Raw genomic sequence first — 20,350 nt, 5'->3', positions numbered from 1 at the left:
AGGAGAGAGGAAAGTCCACATGGAAGGAGGTGCCGTGGGCGCAGCCGGGGGGGACAGCCAGCAGAGAAGGGAGGTGGTGTTCGTGTCCAACCCAGGCTCATAAAAAGAAGGTGACCCCCAAAGCCCCCCCAAAGTTTGCTAAATAAATACATAAATATGAACATGAAGCCCAGAGCCCGGACGTGGGGGTTTCCCAGGGTCAGCAGCTCCTCCCAAAATCCCTTTTTTCCTGTTTCCACGTCAAAACATGGTCTCCTCCCATCCATCCCACGCTCGTCCCCATGGCCCAGGCACCATCTGTCCCCAGCCCGTCCCACGCATCATGGCTCCCAGGGCTGGCAGCGAAGGCTTAAAACCTGTCCCAGAAGTGCTAGCTGAAGGCATGGCAAAGACTGTCTCCTCTAGGCTATGAAAATAAATAACTTCTCCAATGTGCAAGGGTTGGTGGACAGAAAGCCAGTGCAGCAAAACATCGAGTGTCCTTCAAGAGGATTAAAAATAAATAAGTGAAGCTTGGCGTTTTCTCGGGAGCACATTCATTTGCAGCTCTGCCAGGGCAGGCGGGGGGGGTATTTAAATAATGGGAAAAAAAACCCCGGTCCTAGCGCTGCTCCAGCGAATGCGCTCCCTGCGCTTCAGCCTGCCTTCGCCCACCGCTTCCATCCCGGCTGGAGAAGATGCTTGTGGTGGTTGGGAAGGATCCTCCAACATCTCCCCAGGACAAATCATCCCTGCTGGGCTTGGTGGGGGTGTTTTCTCTCCCCACTGCAGAGCAGGGATTTGGGGACCCCCTGCAGCGGGTGGGTGTATGGGATGCTGGGTGCCTCTGGGCTGCGGCTTCTTGCATTCTGCTTAATCTCGAGTTCGGTTTCTTCTCTTCAGGAAAAAGAAGCTGCTCTTCTGGGGGGGGCCCAGCAGCATCGGCACTTGGCTTTTATGTGTAATTTTGACCTAAAAAGAAGTCAAGAACCCAGCTCAGTAAGGGGCTCCCAGGCTCTGAGCTCCCCTGGGCATCCCCCACTCTGAGAACCCCAGGGAGTGACCCGAGGAAGCCGGGAGCAGCTCAGCACCTAGCACTGGGACGCGGAGCTGCTGCCGCCCCCCAGCCAGCTTGTTAAACGCTTTGCTGCAATGGGAGTGACAGCTCCGGAATCACATCCAGGCAGTGCTGGGATGGGCAGAGGATTTCTCCTCCAGGCAAGTTGCCTGCCGGATGGTGGAGGACCCCACTGCAGCTCCCCTGGGAAGGGATGCTGCTGCGCCCACCTGCCCAGCAGGGGATGAGTGTGTCCCTGTCCCAATGGCTCCTGCAATGGCTTTCCACAAGCTCAGGGCTGGCATGGGTGCAGACAAAAGTCACAGGTGGCCAGGCCCTATGGCTACCCACCAGCAAGCGCAGGAGCCTCCCTCCAACTCCAGAGGCTTTGCCATGCTGCATGGGTAGCCAAGGCTGCCCACCCTGCTGCCACCCCCTGCCTGCCCCATCCCGCTGTGCTGCCAGTCCTTGCCTGCCCCTGCTGCCCGTGGCAGAGCTGGCCCCCCTCCCCCCCTCCCCGGGGACTCACAGTGCAGGACGGCTGCATCCAGGGCTCCCCGTCCACCTGCATGGGCAGCAGCTTGGATGTCCTCCAAGGCACAAAGAAAGGGAACACAGGGTGACACAAGTGCTAGCTTTCACCGTCGGTCAGGCACTCAGCTGGGACAGGGACAAATACCTGATGGTGACGGATGAACACTGGGCCAGTCTCTTCCCAGCACTCTTCAGCCCCGTGTAGATCTGCCCCATCTCCATCGCACCCTCCAGCCCCACCACCTCCAGGAGGTGGTCGCTGAGGTCTGCAAGAGAGAGGGATCCGAGTTAGTCCCCCTGTCCCTGGGGATCCCCTGCCTTCTGCCATCATCTGAAACATCAGGGCCAGCACAGTGGGGCTGGTGACATGATGGGGATGTGTCATGATGCCCCAAGACTGCCCAGCTGGGCGTTTGCAGCATTGGGCAACACTGCTGTCCAAAATCCCTGGAGCAAAAATACTCCTTATGTGAAACAGCACCTGGTCCTGCGTGGCTGCAGGGTGGCAGCCTGGACCCCCACCAGCTCTTTGACTGCTTGTTTGCAGTGTTGTATTAAATGGTGGCAGAATTCCCCCTCCCCTGGGTGCCCTGGGGTGCTGCGGCCCCCCAGGAGCTGAGATGCACAGGGGAATCCTCCCCAGGAGGGATCTACTCAAATCACAGGACATTGCCCCTTTTTCCAGCTCCTCCTGCTCTTCTGGGCCACCAGCAACTTGCTCCATCTCTCATTCTCTTTAGGGTCCTCTTTCACCCCTGCTGGAACCTCCCCCCAGGAGAAGGCCCCCGAGCTCCCCCACACCCTCCTGCCCACCTGCAAGTAGAGATATGCCCAGGGGACTGACCCTGCCACGTTTGGAACTGGCCTTTGCTCTGCCCCACTCCCTGCTGCCTGTTCCCACGAGTTTGCCCGGCAAGGGACAGCTGGTGACAGCCTGGGACGATGGGTGACACCACCGTCCTGGCAGCCACGCGGCAGGGGGGCTGTTTCCCACCCCAGCCCCGGGCTGCGGGAGGTGCTGGGTGGAAAATACGGGCACTTTGCCTATTTTGCTGGCTGCTTTCTAACCCACTGCTCTCTGCTGAGGAACCCTGCCAGCTCTTTGGGCTGCCTGCACCCTGCCCATGCCCACTGGGATGGATGCAGTGGCCACAGCAGCAGGTGTGAGGTGCCGGTCAGGGCACAGCATGGGTACTGTGCTGTTCCCAAAACCCCTCAGCCAAGCTGGCAGCGCTGCGGCAGAGCCTGGGAAGATGCTTACAGAAGCCATCGGTGCCAGCTCTGCAGCTCCGCTTCCGACTCCTCCTCTGCAGCAGCAGGCATCCAGCTCTGCAGCGGCTGTCTGCCAGCCCTGCGGGGCGCCAGGGGCTGCCCAGCCTCACGCCCGCAGGTGATGGGTCCCATCCGGGCACCCCCCCAAGCTGTGACCCCCAGAGGGTGGAGGGAGATGTGGCTGGCAGGACACAGGAGCCACGTCCTCTCTGGCCACCATGGCATGGCACAACCAGCCCTGAGAAACGCAGTGCTGGGCCATACCCAGGTGGGCAGAGCCACCCTTCTTTGCCAGCTTGGACAGATCATTCTTGGGGTCACCCTGACACCCCAAAAGACAGTGAGCCGATAGCAACCCCTCCAGTGCTGTTGCTCCATTGCCACGTGCACTGAGCCATGGCCAGAACCAGTGGCTGCCCAGCTTCCCCGTGCTAATCCTGCTGACCCCACGCACCCCACAAACTCCAAGTGCCACCGGGCCCCGCCGCTCACCCTGCACACAGAACTTGAGCTCCTTGGCGTCGGTGACCACTGTGGCGTGCAGCTTCTCCGGCGCTTTCTTGCCCAGCCGGTTGTAACCGCGCTGCTTCTTCGTCTCGCCCCAGAGGTTGGAGCCACCGTACATGCTGGGGATGTTGAGGACGGCAATGCCCTCTAGGGATGCGTTGCTCAGATCTAGTAGGGTCCCGTCGCACTGCCGGGCACACAGGCAGCATCAGGCTGCGGGGTCGGGGGGAGCTGGTGCCTGGCACCGCAGAGCCCAGCTTCCTCTCCCCGCCTGCCTGCTGAAGGAGCGGGGCTCCCTGAGCGTGGCGTGCCACCGGATGGTCCCCAGAGCAAACTTGCCCCAGGGCGGCACGGGCAGTCCCAGGGCAGCTGGGGCTGGAGGTGCAAACAAATACCCTCTGGTTTTGCTTTTGTAGGGCTGACAACCACCACCTCCCCTTCCTTGTGCTGCTTTCCCTTCTGTTTCAATGCGAATCTTACTACACATCCAAGACGGCAGTTTCAAAAAGCAAATTTCCTACGGGAGTACATAAAACTTCGGACAGGCTCAGTGCTGCAACCCAAAATAGGATGCAATACCACCTCAGCCCCAGAGCGACCTCCATCCAAGCATCTCCAGTGCATGCTTCCCCACCTCCCTTTGTTCAAATTGACCCCAAAGAATCAGAAAGTTTGGCTGCCCAAAAACTAACTCAAACCAGTTTGTCTTCAAGCACAATTTGGAAACTAGAAATGAGACTGGAAGAAAATGATGGGAAAGGTGTCAGAGGAAAAAATGTCAGGTTTTGGAGAGAAAACCACAAGGCAGTGCACAGAACTGGTATCCCGGGCTTTGCTGTCATACAGCAGGACTGCTCCAGCTGAAAATTCCCTGTAAAAGGTAAAATATCTGTTGCCTGTAGCGTTCCCACAGGACTGGAAGCAGCAGCCATGGAAATGCATTTCTTAACTTCAGGCCTTCTCACTGTCACGCTACCTAGCCGACACTGGATCCCCCTTCTAGATACCTCTGGAGGAAGCAGCTGCTTTCCCATTCAACTATATTGTCTTTAGAGCATTTGTATTTTCCTTTACACATCTGCTCTCTACCTGCCACGCTACGCTTCAGCAAATACAAGCACATTATTTCCTTGCATTTTGGTGATGCAACAGCATTTCTGCCCTCTCTTGCTTTGCCGAGAGGAATGCGAATGGGCTGATGAACCCCTGCTGCTGCTTTGACTCCAGTTGTTTTCCTCTAGCAAAGAGTGAAGGTCTTGAGCTTATTTTTAATACCCTGTCAGTAAGCACTGAGCACACCAGCCACATGTATGGGGAGCTGAGCATGCCCACAAGCAAGCATCTCTGGATGTTCAGATCTGCTCTGCCTCCCCTGATGCTCCGAGATCTTATTTTTAGCCTCACATTGAAAGCAAAAGGCAGGAATCTTCTGGTTTGGGAGTGAAGAGCTGTCTCTCCAAGGCTTGTAAAGGATGTAAATCTTTTCATTCTCAATACATCTTTATGATATTATGATTTGTATGAACAGAAAAGACCCTAACACTCTGAGCAGCGGATACCAAGTGAGAGGGCTCCGATGCCTCATGGGATGGACAACACATCCCATGCCTGTCTGAGCTGAGCATCGCCCCTGACCACAGGCATCTTTCCTGCCTGCCTGTGAGGTGGTAGGTACCGCCCTGGCTGCAGTGGGATGGGAGCAAGTTGGCTGCCCAGAGCTACCCCGGCTGCAAGACTTCTGGGGACGCTGTGGGAGTCCACTCCTGCCTGGGGGCATGCAGAGCGGGCAGGACCACGGCTGCCCATGCCTGCCCATGCACATGCGTGCGGGGAGTGATTTCTCCCTGTGTAGCCCTCCCCTGTTAGTGTGCCAGCGAGCTACAATGGGCTCTTTGAGCAGGGGCAGCTGACGGCGCGCTGGCAGCGATGCTGGAAGTAGAAATTTGCAGCTGGGGAAAAAGCAAATTCATTTCCAGGAGCTGTAGGGGAACGAGTGCCAATTTCCAAAACAAAACTGCCATTTCTTTGCAAGGCTGACAGTTGCCTGGGAGCCAGAGGGAGGACAGGCTGCTGCTTTCAACTTCAAATACTGCGGGATTAACACTTTCCTGCCGGTGCGGTGCAGCTGGTGCCAACGCACACTTGGCAGGGAGCATGCGGGGCACCTCATGAGGAGCAGGGGGCACCTTGCACCCATCTCCGGCAGCACTGAACCCCACAGACATGGACTTTATCTGCATCGGGATGCTGGTGCATGGGTGGCAAAGGGGGTGAGATGGCCATGCCCCTGCTCCTGCCCCTTCCCACCAGCTGACGAGGGCACAGCTACCCCCTTTGGGCTTTGGGAAGGGCTGAAACTCCCCGTGTAGAAACAGACTTCAAAGTCCCCCTGCCCACAGCTGCATGCACTGCACTGCCAGCTCCCCAGGCTCTGCCCACTCTCTGCCTGCTCTCTGCCAGCAACCCTGCGCCCACCGCCTGGTCCAACTCATGCCAGCCCTTTGCAGCAAGAAACATTTTTTTCCTCTCACCCTCAAGCCTGAGTTATAAAAGGGTCGTTTATCCAGAGATAAGGAGAGGCGGAAGTTTGCAGCAAAGCATGGCCCAAACCCCCCAGCGCGAGCGAAGAAGTGACAGTGCTCTTAGCAACCACGGGCCCTCCTCCCCGCTCTAATTAAAGGCTGTTTCCATGTCATCCAACGGGGGCTGGGAGCAGACGCAGAGTTTACAGAGAGAATATTTCAGGCACGCTCTCGAATACAGCTGGAAGGGGGAGTGAAATACAGGGCTATTCTTCTGTCTGCAGCTGGCTGCCTTTGCAGCAAGCGCCGCGCAGTGGAAGAGTGGGTCCTGCCAGCCACTGCATCCTCCTGCCGTTGTAAGGGGTCAAAGCTGCTGCACACCCTCTCACTGAACAGCCAAAAGCCCTGCCCGAGGGACCCATGGGCGACATCTCCCAAAAAGCCTTTGTGCCGCAGCTGGAGCCAGGGACCATCCCAGGAAACCCACCTCCACCTCAACATAGTCGTGGAGCTTCTTGCAGGTGGCTGCAAAGGTCTCCGATGTCCCGAATTCGAAGTACCACAGCTTGTTCTTCATCCTGGGGCACAGAGATGCATCAGCATCCCGCTCAGGCACGGTGCCCCACCCCAGCCACCCCCAGCCCAGCCGGCATCAGGATGGGCTGCCAGAGCCTTTCTGAAGCCGTTGCGATGGGGACACGAGCCATCGATGGGACACGAGCCATTGTGGGGATGGACCGCTGGTGTCACGGTCCCAGGGAGCTGTGCTGTGGGACAGTGGGTGGCTCAGGTGAACCTGGCTCTGACACCCTGCGGAGGGGAAGGATGCAGGTGCTGGGTGGTCCCTCAGCATGGGACGGGGTGCCTTCACTGGCTCTCAGCAGAGCTGAGCGTGGGATGTCGTCTCTCGATGGAGCTGCTGGAGATGGGGTACCCCATGGAGGAGATGTCCCCCACCTCAGTACCCTGCCTCGCACCCTCCCGGCACCCTGCCAGGCAGCCGCTGACCACTGCTCATCCCCTGTATCAATTGCTGTGCTAGGCACCAAGGTGGAGCTGTAAGCTGAGGGGAGCTGAATTTCAGAGCAGAGCCAGGTGCTTTGGTCCATTTGGGGTTTTTCTAGCAGGTATTTCTGAACATGGCGATGGGGGTTGCAAGCCATGGCTCCTGCTGCCATCACATCATTTCCATGCATCCCGAGCACAGTGGGAGCGAGCTGCAACCTGCTGCCTGCCCTGCCCTCACTGCCTGGCCTGCTCCTGCTGGTCCTGGTATTTGGTGCTAATTATAAAGCATGAATGAACGTAATTGGGTGCACAGCCAAGTTTGAGCAGGCTGCCACACTGCATGGGGCCCGAAGGAGCACCCTGGACCCCCATCATGCCTGGCTCCTGCCCCCAGCGATGCCTGGCACGTCTCCTGCCTGCCTCCTAAGGCTGGCCAAACATTGCGCCACATCCTCAGGGCTGCTGCCAGTACCACAGCGACAGGGACGAGAGGAGCCTGGTGGGAGGGGAGCAGGCTCTGGTACGTCCCCTCAAGCACAGCGCACGGCAGCGGCAGGGCATTCCCCCGCACACAGCTTTCGGGGGGACCATGGGCAGCCCTTACCTGCTGTTGAATTTCTCAGGGTGCTTTTCTCGCATGACGTGGAAGCGGTGGGCGATGGAGGCGTCCTGTGGGGAAAGCAAGTGCAGAGATGTCCGTGGCACAGCAGGGAAATAGAAACTCCCTTCTGTGCCCCACCAGCACATGGCAGGATAAGGGGGCTCAGCTCTTTGCCCTTGCTGCCAGCCCCCATGGCACAGGGGCACAGCACAGGGGCCATGCCAAGGCAATGGAGGCACCCTCAGCCAGGCTGCTCGCAAAGCATTGAATGGGCTTGTTAAGTGAAACATAATTAGTGCGCTTGGCCTCCTTCCCTTATCACAGGGGCTCTGCCTGGAGGTGATGCTGAGGGAGGGAGGAAGGGCTACTGGCAGGGCAGAGGGGCTCTGGGGACATCCCAGGACCCTGTACCCTGACAGCTCCCCTGGCAGGGTGGCAGCTCTCCTGAAACTCATCCCAACCTCTCCCATGCGGAGTGGGGGGCATTTAAGCCCAACTTGGAAGCTGTCACCAAATGCCACCTGCAGTGACATCACCTGGCCTTAGCAGAAGCTGATGTGAAACTAGAAGCATCCTGCAGTGCTGCCGGGTGGGTGACCCACGCTGTGGTGGTACCGCTCAGGCACCCATGGCTCAGGACAAAAATGCTGCAAGCCCCTGGGAAAAAAAGCGCTTTCCACTTCACTGTTCCCCCAAAGCCCTGCTGCTCCTGGGATCAACCCCCAGGGCTGGGGAAAGGCCCCGTGGCACAGGGCTGCCATCCTCCCAGGGCTCCCTAACCCTCCCTGGGTTAGGAAAACATGGGGGAACACAGGTCCAAGCACCAAAGCAGGGCTTTGCCAATGGATGCCATCTTGGCAAAAGCTTCAGGTGGGGCGTCCAGCAGATCTCAACCCATCCCCAAGACCCCAAACTTCCCTGAACCTCATTTAAGCTCCTCACACACTTGCTCTTGCAACATTCCCGGCTGGGAAGGGAGAGATTCCATACCTGATTATGCATTTAAGTGCTGCCATTACAAATGAGAATAAAACCAGAAAACAACGTAAGGAGGCAGAAGGAGGATGGGAACATGAGCACGGAAGAGCAGGGAGGGAGAGTCCCCGGCTTGAGAGACTCAAGCTTAAATGTAGAGGTTCACCAAAGACTTAGAAAGGCTTTTATGTTCTCTGAGGAACATCACGAGGAACCAGCCCCTGCTCGTGCGAATTAACTTGGGGCTGGCTTGGAAGAGGGCTAAGGATGAGTCTAGGAGGAGACAGGGAGGGAAGTGTGGGGGTCTGGCATCCCTCGAGTGCATCCGCCAGGCTGGATCGCTCCAGCGACTTGACGGCAGCAGAGGAATCCCCTGATCCAGGTGGATTTGAGGCTGCGGCTGCGCTGGGGACCCAGGTGACAGCTTCCCTGCTCTGCTGGCCTCCGGAATTCTTCCCTCTGCTTTACCGTGGCCAGGCAGCTCCAGTGGGCATGGCACGGTCTGGGTACCAATTACTAGCCCTGTGCCATGCTGTTCTCTCCAGCTAAAATATGTGTGTGCTGTGCTCTGGGCTGCCCTCAGGACCCATCCCTGCCCTGTGGTACTCACAACCCCGATGGAGAAGTAGTTGTTGATGATGGTGGATGGGACAGGGTCTCCGTTGGCCTCTCTGTCACTGGGAATGACATCTATCTGCCAGCGGTCCAGCATCACCTCCGTGCTGTGCTCGATGTCTTTCAGGACCTTCATCAGGTTGCCTCCTTCATAGCCTGTAAGGGAAAGAAGGTGGTCATCATCGGAGGATGAAGGAGGACGAAGGGGAGCATGGCCATGTCACGTGGGGCTGGAGGTAGTCAGGTGCCAAGCACCCAGGGCAGCCTGGGGCTGCTGCTACAGCACCAGCAAGGTGCCCAGCTCATCCTTGCAACGGTGGCAGAGATTTCAGCTAACGGCTCTCCCAGATGAAAAAGGTTGTTGGGCTGATCTGGGTTTAGAAAGCAGCAGCTGCTTTTTTTGGAAGGGGTCAGAGGCACCATCAGGAGGCACCAGGGCTGAGATGCAGCCCTGAGCCTTGTCCCAAGAGCCCGGGAGCCCTCCCTCCCTGTGAACAGCACCCACCCAGCCGCACCGGATGGTCCCCGCAGGCCGGCCGGCCCCCACGTGATGCTCGCCTGGCCTCACCTCCTCCCCAGCGCAGGCATCGGGCCAGGTCATTGCCTGTTCCCAGGGGCAGGATGGCCACCGGTGGGTGCTTCACCAAGTTCGCCTTGTCTGCAATTCAAGAGGAAACAGATTTGGGGCTGAAAGGGCTCATTCCCTGCTCCTCTCCATGTCCCTCCTCGGCCAGCACTCCAGGTTGGGGAGCCCAGCGGTGATGTTGTTGGTCCCGCTCTCACCAGGGGAATATTGGGAACCCATGGCAGATCACCGAGGACATGGGTGGACGCTGCTCTGAGGGAGCACGGCCAGTCCTTGCTCACCTATGCAGTCCAGGATCCAGCCCACTGTGCCGTCTCCGCCGCAGGCCAGGACGCGGAAATCCGGAGCATCCCGAAAGAAACTCAGCCTGGAGAAAGCCAGGAGAGACAAGGGGTGACATGGGGGAGCAGGGGCCGGCGGGAGGGGGCAGAGGATCAGCCGCAGCATCTCCGTACCCCGGTGCGGGCCCGCCACGGTCCAGGTTGTACACTTGGCGTGGGTTGAGCAGGTAGTGAAATTTCCGAAGGACCCTGGGAAAAGAGAGGCATGAGGGACACCGCGGAGGTGAGTTCCCCTCCGGGAGAGGTGCTGGGGCAGCCCAAGGAACCAGCAGCCCCCGACCCCAGTGGGAATGCGGGCAGGATCCCACCTACCGCTCCCCTTGCCTTCCTCCACTCTTGGGGTTCACAAGCACCAGAAGGGGGTGTGTCCCAGGCTGGGGACTGATCTGGAGGGCAGAAAGCATGGCTGCGAATGCCCAGCCACTGCGGGGCTCGGCACGCACCCACGGCAGAGCTCGCCAGCAGCCTGGCATGGGAACCTACCTGCAGTCCTTGCCCGTCCACTGTGGTGGAGTTGAACTTGAAGCCCTGGTTGTCCTCGGGGCTGGTGCTGGCAGGGGAGTCGCTCTCAGATCTCCGGCAGTGGGACTGCCTGTCCTTTGGGGAACAAAGGCACGGATGCGCACACTGCCTCGAGAAGGCAGTGCCGGCAGCCAGGGAAGCAGGTTGGCCGCAGCAATGCCCTGCTGGGTCCCTGCCGCCCGGCAGCAAGGAGGGGGGCACTTACCAGGACAACGGGGCAGATGTAGGAAGGCAGCAAGATGTGATCCCGCAGTGGGCCCCCATCGCACTCCGGCTTCACGTGGGAGGCACATTTGTTGTGGAGCTGGAGGCGGGGGAGGAAGGGATGTTGGGTAGGGGACACCCAGCCATCTCCTATTCGTGAGCCTCTCCTCCCCAGGGGCTGGCCGTGTGGGGTGTGCTGCGGGGTGCACACCGGGCCCCCCATGCCCATGTACTCACGGTGACTTGGCACCAGACGCAGTGCAGGCCGGTGATGCCCTGGTAGCATTTGATGCTCTTGTGGCATCTGTCGCACTTGACAGGGGAATTGCCCTCTATCCAGGTGTGTTGCATCACCTGCAAGGCACAGCGGGGCACTGCGGGTGCACCACCCAACCCGCCGGCATCTCCTCTCCACTGAGGGCTGTCGCCATGATTTTGGAGGGTGGCCTGTTGTGCAGGGATGCTGACTGATCCAAACCAGCCCCTTGCATGGCTGCCTTCCCTCCCTGATGCTCCATGCAGCATATCGAGGACACCCATCCCCCACCCAGAGCCACAACAAACTTCAGGGCTGGGGGTCCTGTGGGTCCCCAGGGGCTGGGGCTGGGGCCCGCCCTGCCAGGCCATGGATGCTGGGAATGCCTGTGAGCTGCTGCCCAGGACCCGAGGGGCAAATCTCAGGGAGAAAAAGCCATGAGGGACCAGGGCAGGAGACCGAGGAGCCAGCTGCTGCTGGTGGTGCTGCCTCCGGGAGGGCTCCATGGGAGACGCGCCAGCTCAGAAACATGCTGGCTGCCTACTCACACTCGTGTTTCTCTTGGACTTCACATAGGTGCTGATGCAGGAGGCGATATCTTTGGACACACACCTCTCGTGGACAGTGTACTTGCAGACTGGCAGAAGAGAAGAAGGTGGTAAGCATCACCCCTGGGCGCTGCCCCTCCCGCTCACCCTGCAGCACCCACTGATGGGGGCCAGTACCCGCTCCCTGGGGCACTGGCATGGGGCGGGAGCCCCCAGCCTTGGGGCATGGCGGGGCAGGGACTCACAGGAGCAGCAGAGGCCCTGCTTGCGGACCCCCAGCAGCATGGTGCGGCAGAAGTTGCAGTAGGCAGGTTTCTTGAAGTGCTTCAGCCTCCAGGCATGCTGCCCATCATCCTTCACGTTCTGCAGGGCAGGAGAGCAGAGGGCAAGGGGAGTCACTCCCCCACCATGGGTCCCAGCCCACCACTTTTATCAGCTTTTCGTCTGGTAAAAGCCCGCAGCGTGTCTGTGGGAGTCTGCAGGACCACACACTCCCCCTGCTGCCCTTCTCCCCGATGTCCCTCATGCATCCCTACTGCCACATCCCCCTGCTCCCCGGGCATGTCCAGCTCCTGGTACTGAGCTCTGGCTCCCCAGGGCCCCTCGGCACAGTCCGGCTGCAGGGATGCTCTGCCAGTGGCCGACAGAAAGAAGGTGACTCCACATCTGGGGCCAGACCACCACCACCACAGGGTGACCAAAGCAAGCCTCTTACATCTGGGTCCAGGCACAAGCATTTTACAGGAGCCACTTAAAATTACGTTTTCTTGAATCTTCCTGCCAGAAAACCTGCCCCCCCACCTCTTTGTGGGAAGCAAACACCAGGAACGGGCACTGGGGAGCAAAAACCTGGATTTTCCCTGCAAACTATTACCTGATGGCCAGGGATTCACCTCGATGAAACGAAGGCCAAAAGGATGAAAAAACAACACAGGGAAATAAGGGGGGTCCCAAACCACCCCACCTTTGCTCTTTGAAGCTCACCCCAGGACAGGAGTTGGCATTTTATGTGCTCATCCTATTTTTTGATTAAATTCATCAAACCGGAGTGTGCTACGACAGCAAGTAGTGAGCCCAGCCTGCTCAGGCACGGCAGCTGGCAACGCCCACAGCTCAAAACTGAGCTTAGGAAGATTTGGGGGGCAAAGGCTGGTCAGCAGAGGCAGGGCAGGGGTGTCTGCAGGGGCTGGGCAGCCGGGGCCGGTGTGGGGCTGTGCGGTGCCAGACGGGCGCATGGCGCGTTGCCGGGGGTAGAGTGCCCTCCCGTGGTTCCTGCGTGCCCTCCATCATCACCCTCCTCTCACAGGCTTTCCTCCAGGAGCAGGCAGGGTGGCTGGATGCAGCCGAAGCAGGTCCCAGAGCAGGCACTCACCGTCTCCATCCCCAGGAGGACCAGCAAGGGGATGGTGGTCATGCCACCCCGGATCCACTCCTCCAGTGTCACGGTCCCGTCATGGTCGTAGTCGATCTCCTCCATCATTGCCTTCAAGATCTGGAGGAGGGAGGAGATGCAGTGACACAGCGATGCCACCTGCGAACCCTGGCTGCCGGCTCCGGCCGAGAGCCCCTGCAGCCTCCCCAGCCCCAGCACTCACGGGCTTCAGCTCGGTGGAGTCCCACTCCAGGTACTCAGCCACGTGCACCATCTGGTTGATGATCCGATCCAGCTCCTGGGCACAGGAAGACGACAGTGCCCAGTGCTTAGGGATGACTTTGGGCACGAGCAGCGTGTCCAGCCTCAAGCTCCCAAACCAGGGACGTATCAGGTCTACGTCTTGATACACCCGAGGCTGCCCTGGGCCCCCACCCGCACAGGGTGCCAGTGACCCCCCGACTTCTTGGTGGGTGCTGGCTGCTGCTTTCTCCTCTGAAAATCTGCCAGAAAATCTGCAGTGGGTTTTCCCTTGGAAAAAACTGCTCTGATAAAACAGATTTTTATTTGCAACAGGTTTCAAGGGAGATACCCAAAGGACAAAGAGAAAACATCCTGGGAAGGGACAGTTGTGCATAATTTTTATGTTTCTGAAATACCGTGACCTGATGTAGAGCTACAATTACTGGTGGGTGGATTTTCTAGAGGTGGTGCTGGATGCTGCAGAGCCGGTGCGCATCCCCCAGCCCCACAGTCTGGCCCCGCAGCAAATGCTGCTGCCTTCCTCCTCCCTTCCCATGTCCCTGTTCAGCTCGGAGCGCCTCACCGGGGGAGTGGGCACCCCAATAGGGCCCTGTTTGTCTCCGGCCCCCAGAGTGGCCCCAGCTTTCTATCCCAAGGGAAGACTTACCGAGCTGTCCAGGAGGCCATTTCCATCAGTGTCGTAGAGGCGAAACATAACTGGAGGGAGAAGAGAAGCCAGCTGCCGGTTAGAGCCCCAGGGCTGCCGGGGCTGTGGGATGGGAGTAGTGCCGCGCCGGCTCAGCCCAGGTGAGATGTGGCCTGAGTCTGTATTGGGCTGCAGAGTATTGGAGGGAAGCCGCGGCCCCTCTGGCTGCCCCTCTGCCGGACACAGGTGCCGACAGGCAGGAGCAGGGTGATGCTGAATGGGGTCCTTTTCTAGCAATAACCCACCTGGGAGCTGAAGCTGGGTTTCCCAAGTGGTTTTAATGTTTCAGCATCAAAAAGTGAGCAGGAGTGCCCAGCCTCACACGCCTACTCAGGCAGATCCCCCAGGCGATGCCTCCCGCCACTGGTCCCCACTCCACACTGTGTGACCGGCAGCCCATGACCCCAGGGTCCCACTTACACTCCAGCTTGTCCTCTGCCCGTCCCCTCTCCAGCAGGGACAGGTAGCAGACGATGTCCTTCAGGTGGACCACCTGGGGCAGGGGGGCGGGGGGCGGCGGCAGGGGGGCTTTCAAGGAGCTCTGGCTCTTCCGCAGGCTGAAGGGTAACCTCTTCTCCACACTCCTTGTGCCTGTGGGCAGGGAGGGAGGGAGGGAGGGATGAAGGCCATGCACAGGGGAACAAGGAGATGTCCCCAGCTGGCAAATGGGGCTGGCAGCACATGAACTCCAGGGCAGGGACCCATTCAGCGTGCGGCGGGCAAGGCGTGGAGAATGCGGGGCTGGGTGCCATCACAGGAGCAGGGCTGAACACTGCCAATCGGTCCCCGGGGCGCAGACCCCCGCACCTCCGGCAATGTGGGCATGGGTGGGATGAGCGGTGGGAGCCAACGGGGACATGCCCTGCTGGGGACGAGCACCCAGCCAGAAGGAGCGAGAAGCTCAGCTGGCAGCGGGGCAGCTCACCAGGGTGCCAGGACAGCCCACGCTCGCGGCTGCCTGCACCGGCGGCAGCCTTTGGCAGATGGCTGCTCCTGGAAGAGGGGCCCTTCCCAGCACTCCCCTCGTTGGTGGCTGGCAGGAGCTTGGCTGGAGGCAGCCATGAGTCACTGCTCCAATCCCCCCTCGCTAGGAGCTGCTGCCAGGTAATTAAGACATTGACCAGCGGGGGCTCTGTGGGACGGGATCCATGGCTTAAGTTTGCAAAGCAAAGGCGTCAAGATGCCAGGAACCCACCGAGTTTGGAAGGTCACCGCCACCGCTGGGGCAAGCTCTGCAGCTTGGGAAACCAAGGAGGGCTTGTCATTGCCCATGTCCCCCGTGGAGCCCCAGCCAAGCTCACCTGGTGACTGAGGGCTTAGCAGGGACCCAGAGGAGATCTTTGAAGAGCCCGAGGAGTTGTGAGCAGAAGGGGTGCCAGTGGTGGACTTCTGGGAGGATGACCTGGACCAGCTGGGGGAGGTGTTGGGGATTGATGCTGGGGTGAGGGACGCTGGCTGTGGCTCAGCCACGTTGCTGTGGCAGCTCTTGGGCTCAGGAGTGTGTCGTCCCAGGGCACTTAGGAGTGTTTTCCCATTGATCCCTGCAAAGCAAACATATGCCCATGGGCAGTGTCACACCAGAGTGCCTGTGCCTGGCAAACCTCTTCCTCCAGGAGCCCCGCCTGGGTGCCGGTCGCTCACCCTGGGTCCTCTTTGCTAGCCCAAAAGCAGGCTGGCATCTCGGACCCAGGGCTCTCTGAGGGGCACTGCAGGCAGCCCCTCACCCTCCTGCCTGGCCCAGTGGCTCCCAGTAGCACTCCCGTCCCATGGTGCCACGGTGCTTGGGACCAGGTGGGGAGGATGTGGTCCCCTGCCACCATGTCCTGATGTAGCAGCCAAGCATCCAGGGAGGGTTCTCCTTTTTCTTTTGCAGTTTATAGTCCTTTTGCCAGATGTCTCCACACACTGCAAGTCCACCCGGGCAGGGGCCAGGGGAGGCAGAAGCTGGGTGCCCAGCACACGTCCCCTGCTCCGGGCGCAGCCACACGCTCGGTGGCTGCCCACGCCAGTACCTGTGACAGGGGTGCAGGCCACCTCGGTCTGGATGGAGATGCCAACATCAAGAGACTTGGGCTCTGAACGCTCAGAGGAAAGGGAGGAATCAGTGCAATGGTGCCCTCTGGGTCTCCACCCCAGGGAAAGCCCTCTCCTCCCCAGAGCAGTGCAGGGTCCCTGGGAGCCTGTCCGTCGGATGGGACAGAGCTGGGCTCCAATGCCATGCACTGCAGGTGCCACCCCGCAACTTTCATCCCCGTGGGGCAGCGTGGGAGCGAGCCCAACGTGCCACGGTGCCACGGCGTGCCCGGCTGGGTGGCAGAGGCAGGGCTGGCTCACCAAGGGTGTTGAGCTGTGAGACACTGGGACTCTGGCGCTGGGTCTCAGGGGAGGCTTGGCATATCTTACGCTTGAAGGAGGTGAAGAGGTGTTGGCAAAGCTCTTCAGGCACATCTGCCTCCAGGTAGGTCTTCATGAAGAGGCGAAAGCCCTCGTAGTCAATGGGCTGGGGAGGGGACAGAGGAAGATGATGGAGGTGCCCTGGGCATGCCATGGGGGTGCAGAGCTGCCGGCTGGGGGGTCCCGTGCCCTGGGTCTCCCTCACCGGGCGCATCAGCTGCAGAGCCCTGCCCAAAACCACCAGATCCCCAAATCCCGATGGCGGGATATAACCTAAAGTGACCCAGAGACAGCAGGGCCAGAAATCCCCAGTGCTAGCTGGCTGCCGGGGGCCAGCGCAGCTGAGCCAGGCCAGCGGCGTTGGGAGCCGGGGTAGGAGCTGGGGGAGTGACAGGCAAGGGCAGAGCTGTGGTGGGACAGCACTTGCAGGCAGTGGGGCAGCAGCCAGCTCGCCTGCCCCAGGGGTCTGTAGCCAGCAGACCCTTGCAGATGGTGGGCAGCTCAGTGGAGGGGCAAGAAGCTCTGATGGAGCTGGGTGCTCAGCTCCTGGGAAACGATTGAGGAACTAAATACAGACCTTCTGGCACAGCCAAAGGAGGCTGGGGGTGTTGGAGGCAGAGGGGTGTAACGAGCTGTGCTCTGAAAGCCTCCCACCCCCCCGCGGGGCAAGGCACGGAGCAGCAGGACCCGGCAGCCCACCCCCAGCCCCTGGGGACTATCGTCCTCCTGAGGTCTCCTTGCCTCCTCCTTCCCTGCTGGGCATCCCCATCGCATTGGGACATTGCCTTCCTGATGGCTTTTATGGCCCCAGCTGGAGTGAGGGTCCTGTGGTGCCCTTGAATAGCGGGGTAGTTTTGCTGCCCCTCCTTGACACGTTCAGCCCACTGATTGTTCATGTTTCGCCTCATTTCTAGTGATTATGGCCCCCATGACGGGCTCTGTCCTGCTGGCATGCTAATAGGTCTCTCTGAAAGCACCGCTTGGAAAAAATAACCCCAGCCTTCCCCAGGCGAGAGCAAGAAGGCACAGGGCCTTCCCCTGCCCCCACGCTGGCAACAGCAAACTCATTTGCTTTTGGAGGAAGAGAAAGTAAATCCCTCCCAGCTTCTGCCTGGCAAGGACATGTCCCAAAACACCCTCAGCAAGACAGCCTGCACCCAGCACAGGACAGCAGTGCAGCTGCGGGGTCCCAGCAGCATCGGTGGGATGGTGTGGGACAGCTGCGTAGCAAGCGCAGGATGGCTGGGGGGGGATGTGGCTGGGGGCTGGGTAAGATGCTCCCATCTGCGGGAGCATCTTTCCCATGCTTGTGAGCACAACCATGGGGAGCGGCAGGGGAGCAGACAGACAGGCCTGCCTTCTCCCAGCTGCTTTTAGCTGCGGGAGCTGGGCTGGGGGAGCTAGTGGGGGGCCGGGAGCTGCTAGCAGCATGGGGGGAGGCTGGAGGGGACAGGGCCATACCTGTTCAGGGTTGTACCTCGAGAGGACGCCATCACCATGGAACTCCTCCAGGACATCCTTGAGCTTCTTGGTGGAGTCTGAGGAGACAAAGGCATGGCACTGAGCACAGTGCCGGCGAGCCCCCTTCGCCGTTAAACCACCATTCAGGATGGTAGAGACAAGTTTATCTGCTGGATATACAATTTCTGGTCCGTTCCATGCCTGGGAAGGGGCGAACCACGTCCTGCTTTCCCCCCCGACTTTGGAGTGCAGGGTATATATGTAAAGCTTGCCAGCAGGGATGGGTCCTCTTCCTCCTACCTATATGAAAATAAACGCAGACCCGAAGTGAAGCTGTGGCGCTGGGCAAGGAAAGCCTGGACCACTCCCCAGCCCTGGCTGCTCTGGGGGCGATGCTGAGCACAAAGCCTGGCCGTCCCTGCTCCGGCCCCTCCGCACAGGCTTTGGGTGGCTGACCCTGCACTGCGAGCTGGTGCCTGCTGGCAGCCCGAGCTGTTCCCAGAGCCCGCCCAGGGCTGCCCATCGGTATCTCCAGGAGGTGCCAGGAGGGAGAAATAGAATGGCATTGCTCCGTGCAGACTTCCATACAGATAGTAAATGGCCCATGACTTTCCCTGGCTGGGTGTCCTCAGGGCTGGAGTGTCTGGAGGGACATTGGTCCTTCCAAAACTGAAAAATAAGGGGAAAACAGAAAAAAAGATCAAGGAGAGGGAACGTTAAGTACCAGCCTTCAGACTCATATATCCGGGCATGTCCACTTAAAAGGCTCTCGAACACGCCAGCCCTGTTAATTACTGTGAAATCCTCTCTCCGAGTGGGGGTTGTGCTGGCTCCTGCTGCCCCCAGCCCTCCACTGGGGATGGAGCTCGGTGCTGGACCATGACTGTCCGGGATGCCTGGGGCAGGTCTGGGGGTTGCAGAAGCACAACCAGGGGCCAGCATGCGCTTGAGGAGGGGGCTCCTGGCCCCAGGGCTGGGGAGGACCTGGGGAGGACCCCTGAGCCCTGCTCCCCAGCCCGGTGCCGGGCCACCCTCCTGGGGAAGAGGCAGCTGCCCATGCTGCAGCCTCACTTGCCAAACTTTGATGAACGAAACTAAGATGCCGTATGTGTTCTGAGCTCAGCATTACAGATGGTGTTTTATGGTCTGTGATTCAAGAAAACAGAGCCCGTTCTCTGGAGAGGCAGGATGAGATGCGGACAGTGATGCTGCACACACACCTCTGCCCGCAGCTCTGCCTGCCCCTGCCTGGGCTGTCTGGCAGGCAGGCAGGGGGCTGGGGGCAGCTTGCACTGTGCTGTTTGGATTGGGAGATTGTACCTCCCCATGCTGTCGGCCCTGACCCTGTTCACCTCACCCCTACAATGCACAGCAGCCCCAAGGACAGCCCCGGGGTGCTCATGGGGTCCCCTTTGCCTCCCAGTCCTCTCCTGCGCAGCTGCAGGAGCCTGCTCACCCCGTGGCCATGCTGCCCCTGCAAAGCAATGCCCCTGAGATTTTACACCCCTTCTCCCTTTGTCCCGCGGTCCTGGCTGGGCTTTCCTGCCCATCCTGCCCTGCTCTCAGCACCTCCCCAGGCTGCATCACCTCTCCATTGCCTGCCACAAGGAGCACACCTGCACACTGGCTCTCTTGCAGGCAGGACCTCAAGGACCTGGTTTTGGACCCCTGGGCTTTGCCCAGGCTCCCTCCTGAGCTGCTTGCAGCCCCAGGACCCCACAGCACCGCCACCAACCTCCTCTCCTCAACAGGAGCTGAAGTAGAGGGTTGCTTTGCAAAAGCACTAAGTAAAATTACTGCAGAGGGTTGGCAACCTGAGGCGAGCCGTGGAGTGGCTCAGTGTGTTTAGGAAAAGCCAGTCTGCTTTCCTCGGTGGCATTTCGCTTCACAAACGAACGTGGGAGCCGGCCGCCTTCGGAGGGACTGAGCCGTGCTCACGTGTGCATCGCCCAAAGCAGTGGGGGCTTGCGCTCAGCTAAATCCTCCCGGGCGCGCAGACATGGAGACTCCTCTGCCGTGCCCCACCAGCCAGTGCTGCGGGTCAGGGACCTTCCCAGCCTCCCCACCCAAAATTTAAGAAGTCATCTAGTTCTCCAGAAGGACACCAACGACGTGCAGGACACCAGTCCAGAACAGATCAACAGGACTTTTAAAGCCCCTGTCCCACGGCGGGATGTGCAGGAGGCACAGGGTACTCACAGTCTGTGTACTGCTGGAGCTGGGCAAACTCCGTGGGGCTGAGCGAGATCCACCCGCCATCGCTCATCTTTGGGTGGCAGGGCCCGCTTGGGGGGGCCACGAGCTGCTGCGCTCCCTGTGCCGGGCTCAGCGCTGCAGGTCCTGGCTCAGTCACATCAGCACCACAACGGGTACGGGGGGCTCTCAGCCGGCTGGCATCATCCTGCTGAGCCCATGGGCAGCAAACCCCGGAGCCAGGAGCAGTTGGTCAGCACCTTCCTCCCTAGAGTGGGGACAGAAAGAGAGGAGGGGGTCAGCAGTGCCCTGCCTGCAGCAGGCAGAGCCTGGATCCTGCCTGCACAGGGTGCCCTGCCACAGCTCCCCCTGGGGCAGAGTCGCCTGTGGCAGTGGTGGTCACTGGGGCTGGAACGGGGGTGCGTGAGCTTGGAAATGGGGTGCAAGGGTGCTT

At 59.9% G+C, this 20,350-nt stretch overlaps 1 protein-coding gene across 2 annotated transcripts; it reads right to left on the bottom strand.

Annotated features, from left to right (window-relative positions):
- Positions 1 to 852: 852 nt before the first annotated feature.
- LOC309594710 (diacylglycerol kinase beta-like) lies at positions 853 to 19,969 on the bottom strand (the record flags this gene model as incomplete). Of its 2 annotated transcripts, XM_082320992.1 has the most annotated exons (25): positions 853 to 951; positions 1,566 to 1,626; positions 1,716 to 1,836; positions 3,335 to 3,536; positions 6,359 to 6,449; positions 7,484 to 7,548; positions 9,066 to 9,226; positions 9,639 to 9,728; positions 9,938 to 10,023; positions 10,112 to 10,186; positions 10,310 to 10,383; positions 10,481 to 10,594; positions 10,725 to 10,823; positions 10,961 to 11,077; positions 11,528 to 11,616; positions 11,773 to 11,890; positions 12,900 to 13,019; positions 13,123 to 13,197; positions 13,810 to 13,859; positions 14,269 to 14,439; positions 15,150 to 15,389; positions 15,861 to 15,923; positions 16,183 to 16,348; positions 17,704 to 17,780; positions 19,903 to 19,969. In XM_082320992.1, the coding sequence occupies 25 exons, from the start codon at positions 19,967 to 19,969 to the stop codon at positions 853 to 855; spliced, it is 2,691 nt and encodes an 896-aa protein (XP_082177118.1). The 2 variants fall into 2 exon arrangements, with proteins under 2 accessions (XP_082177118.1, XP_082177119.1); XM_082320993.1 differs by lacking the exon at positions 15,861 to 15,923.
- Between the last annotated feature and the right edge of the window lie 381 nt (positions 19,970 to 20,350).

Source organism: Platalea leucorodia (genome assembly GCF_965183815.1).
Source record: "Platalea leucorodia genome assembly, chromosome: 8".
Lineage (NCBI taxonomy): Eukaryota > Metazoa > Chordata > Aves > Pelecaniformes > Threskiornithidae > Platalea > Platalea leucorodia.
Note: the sequence above shows the minus strand (reverse complement) of the source record. Positions and strands in the feature narration are given on the sequence as shown.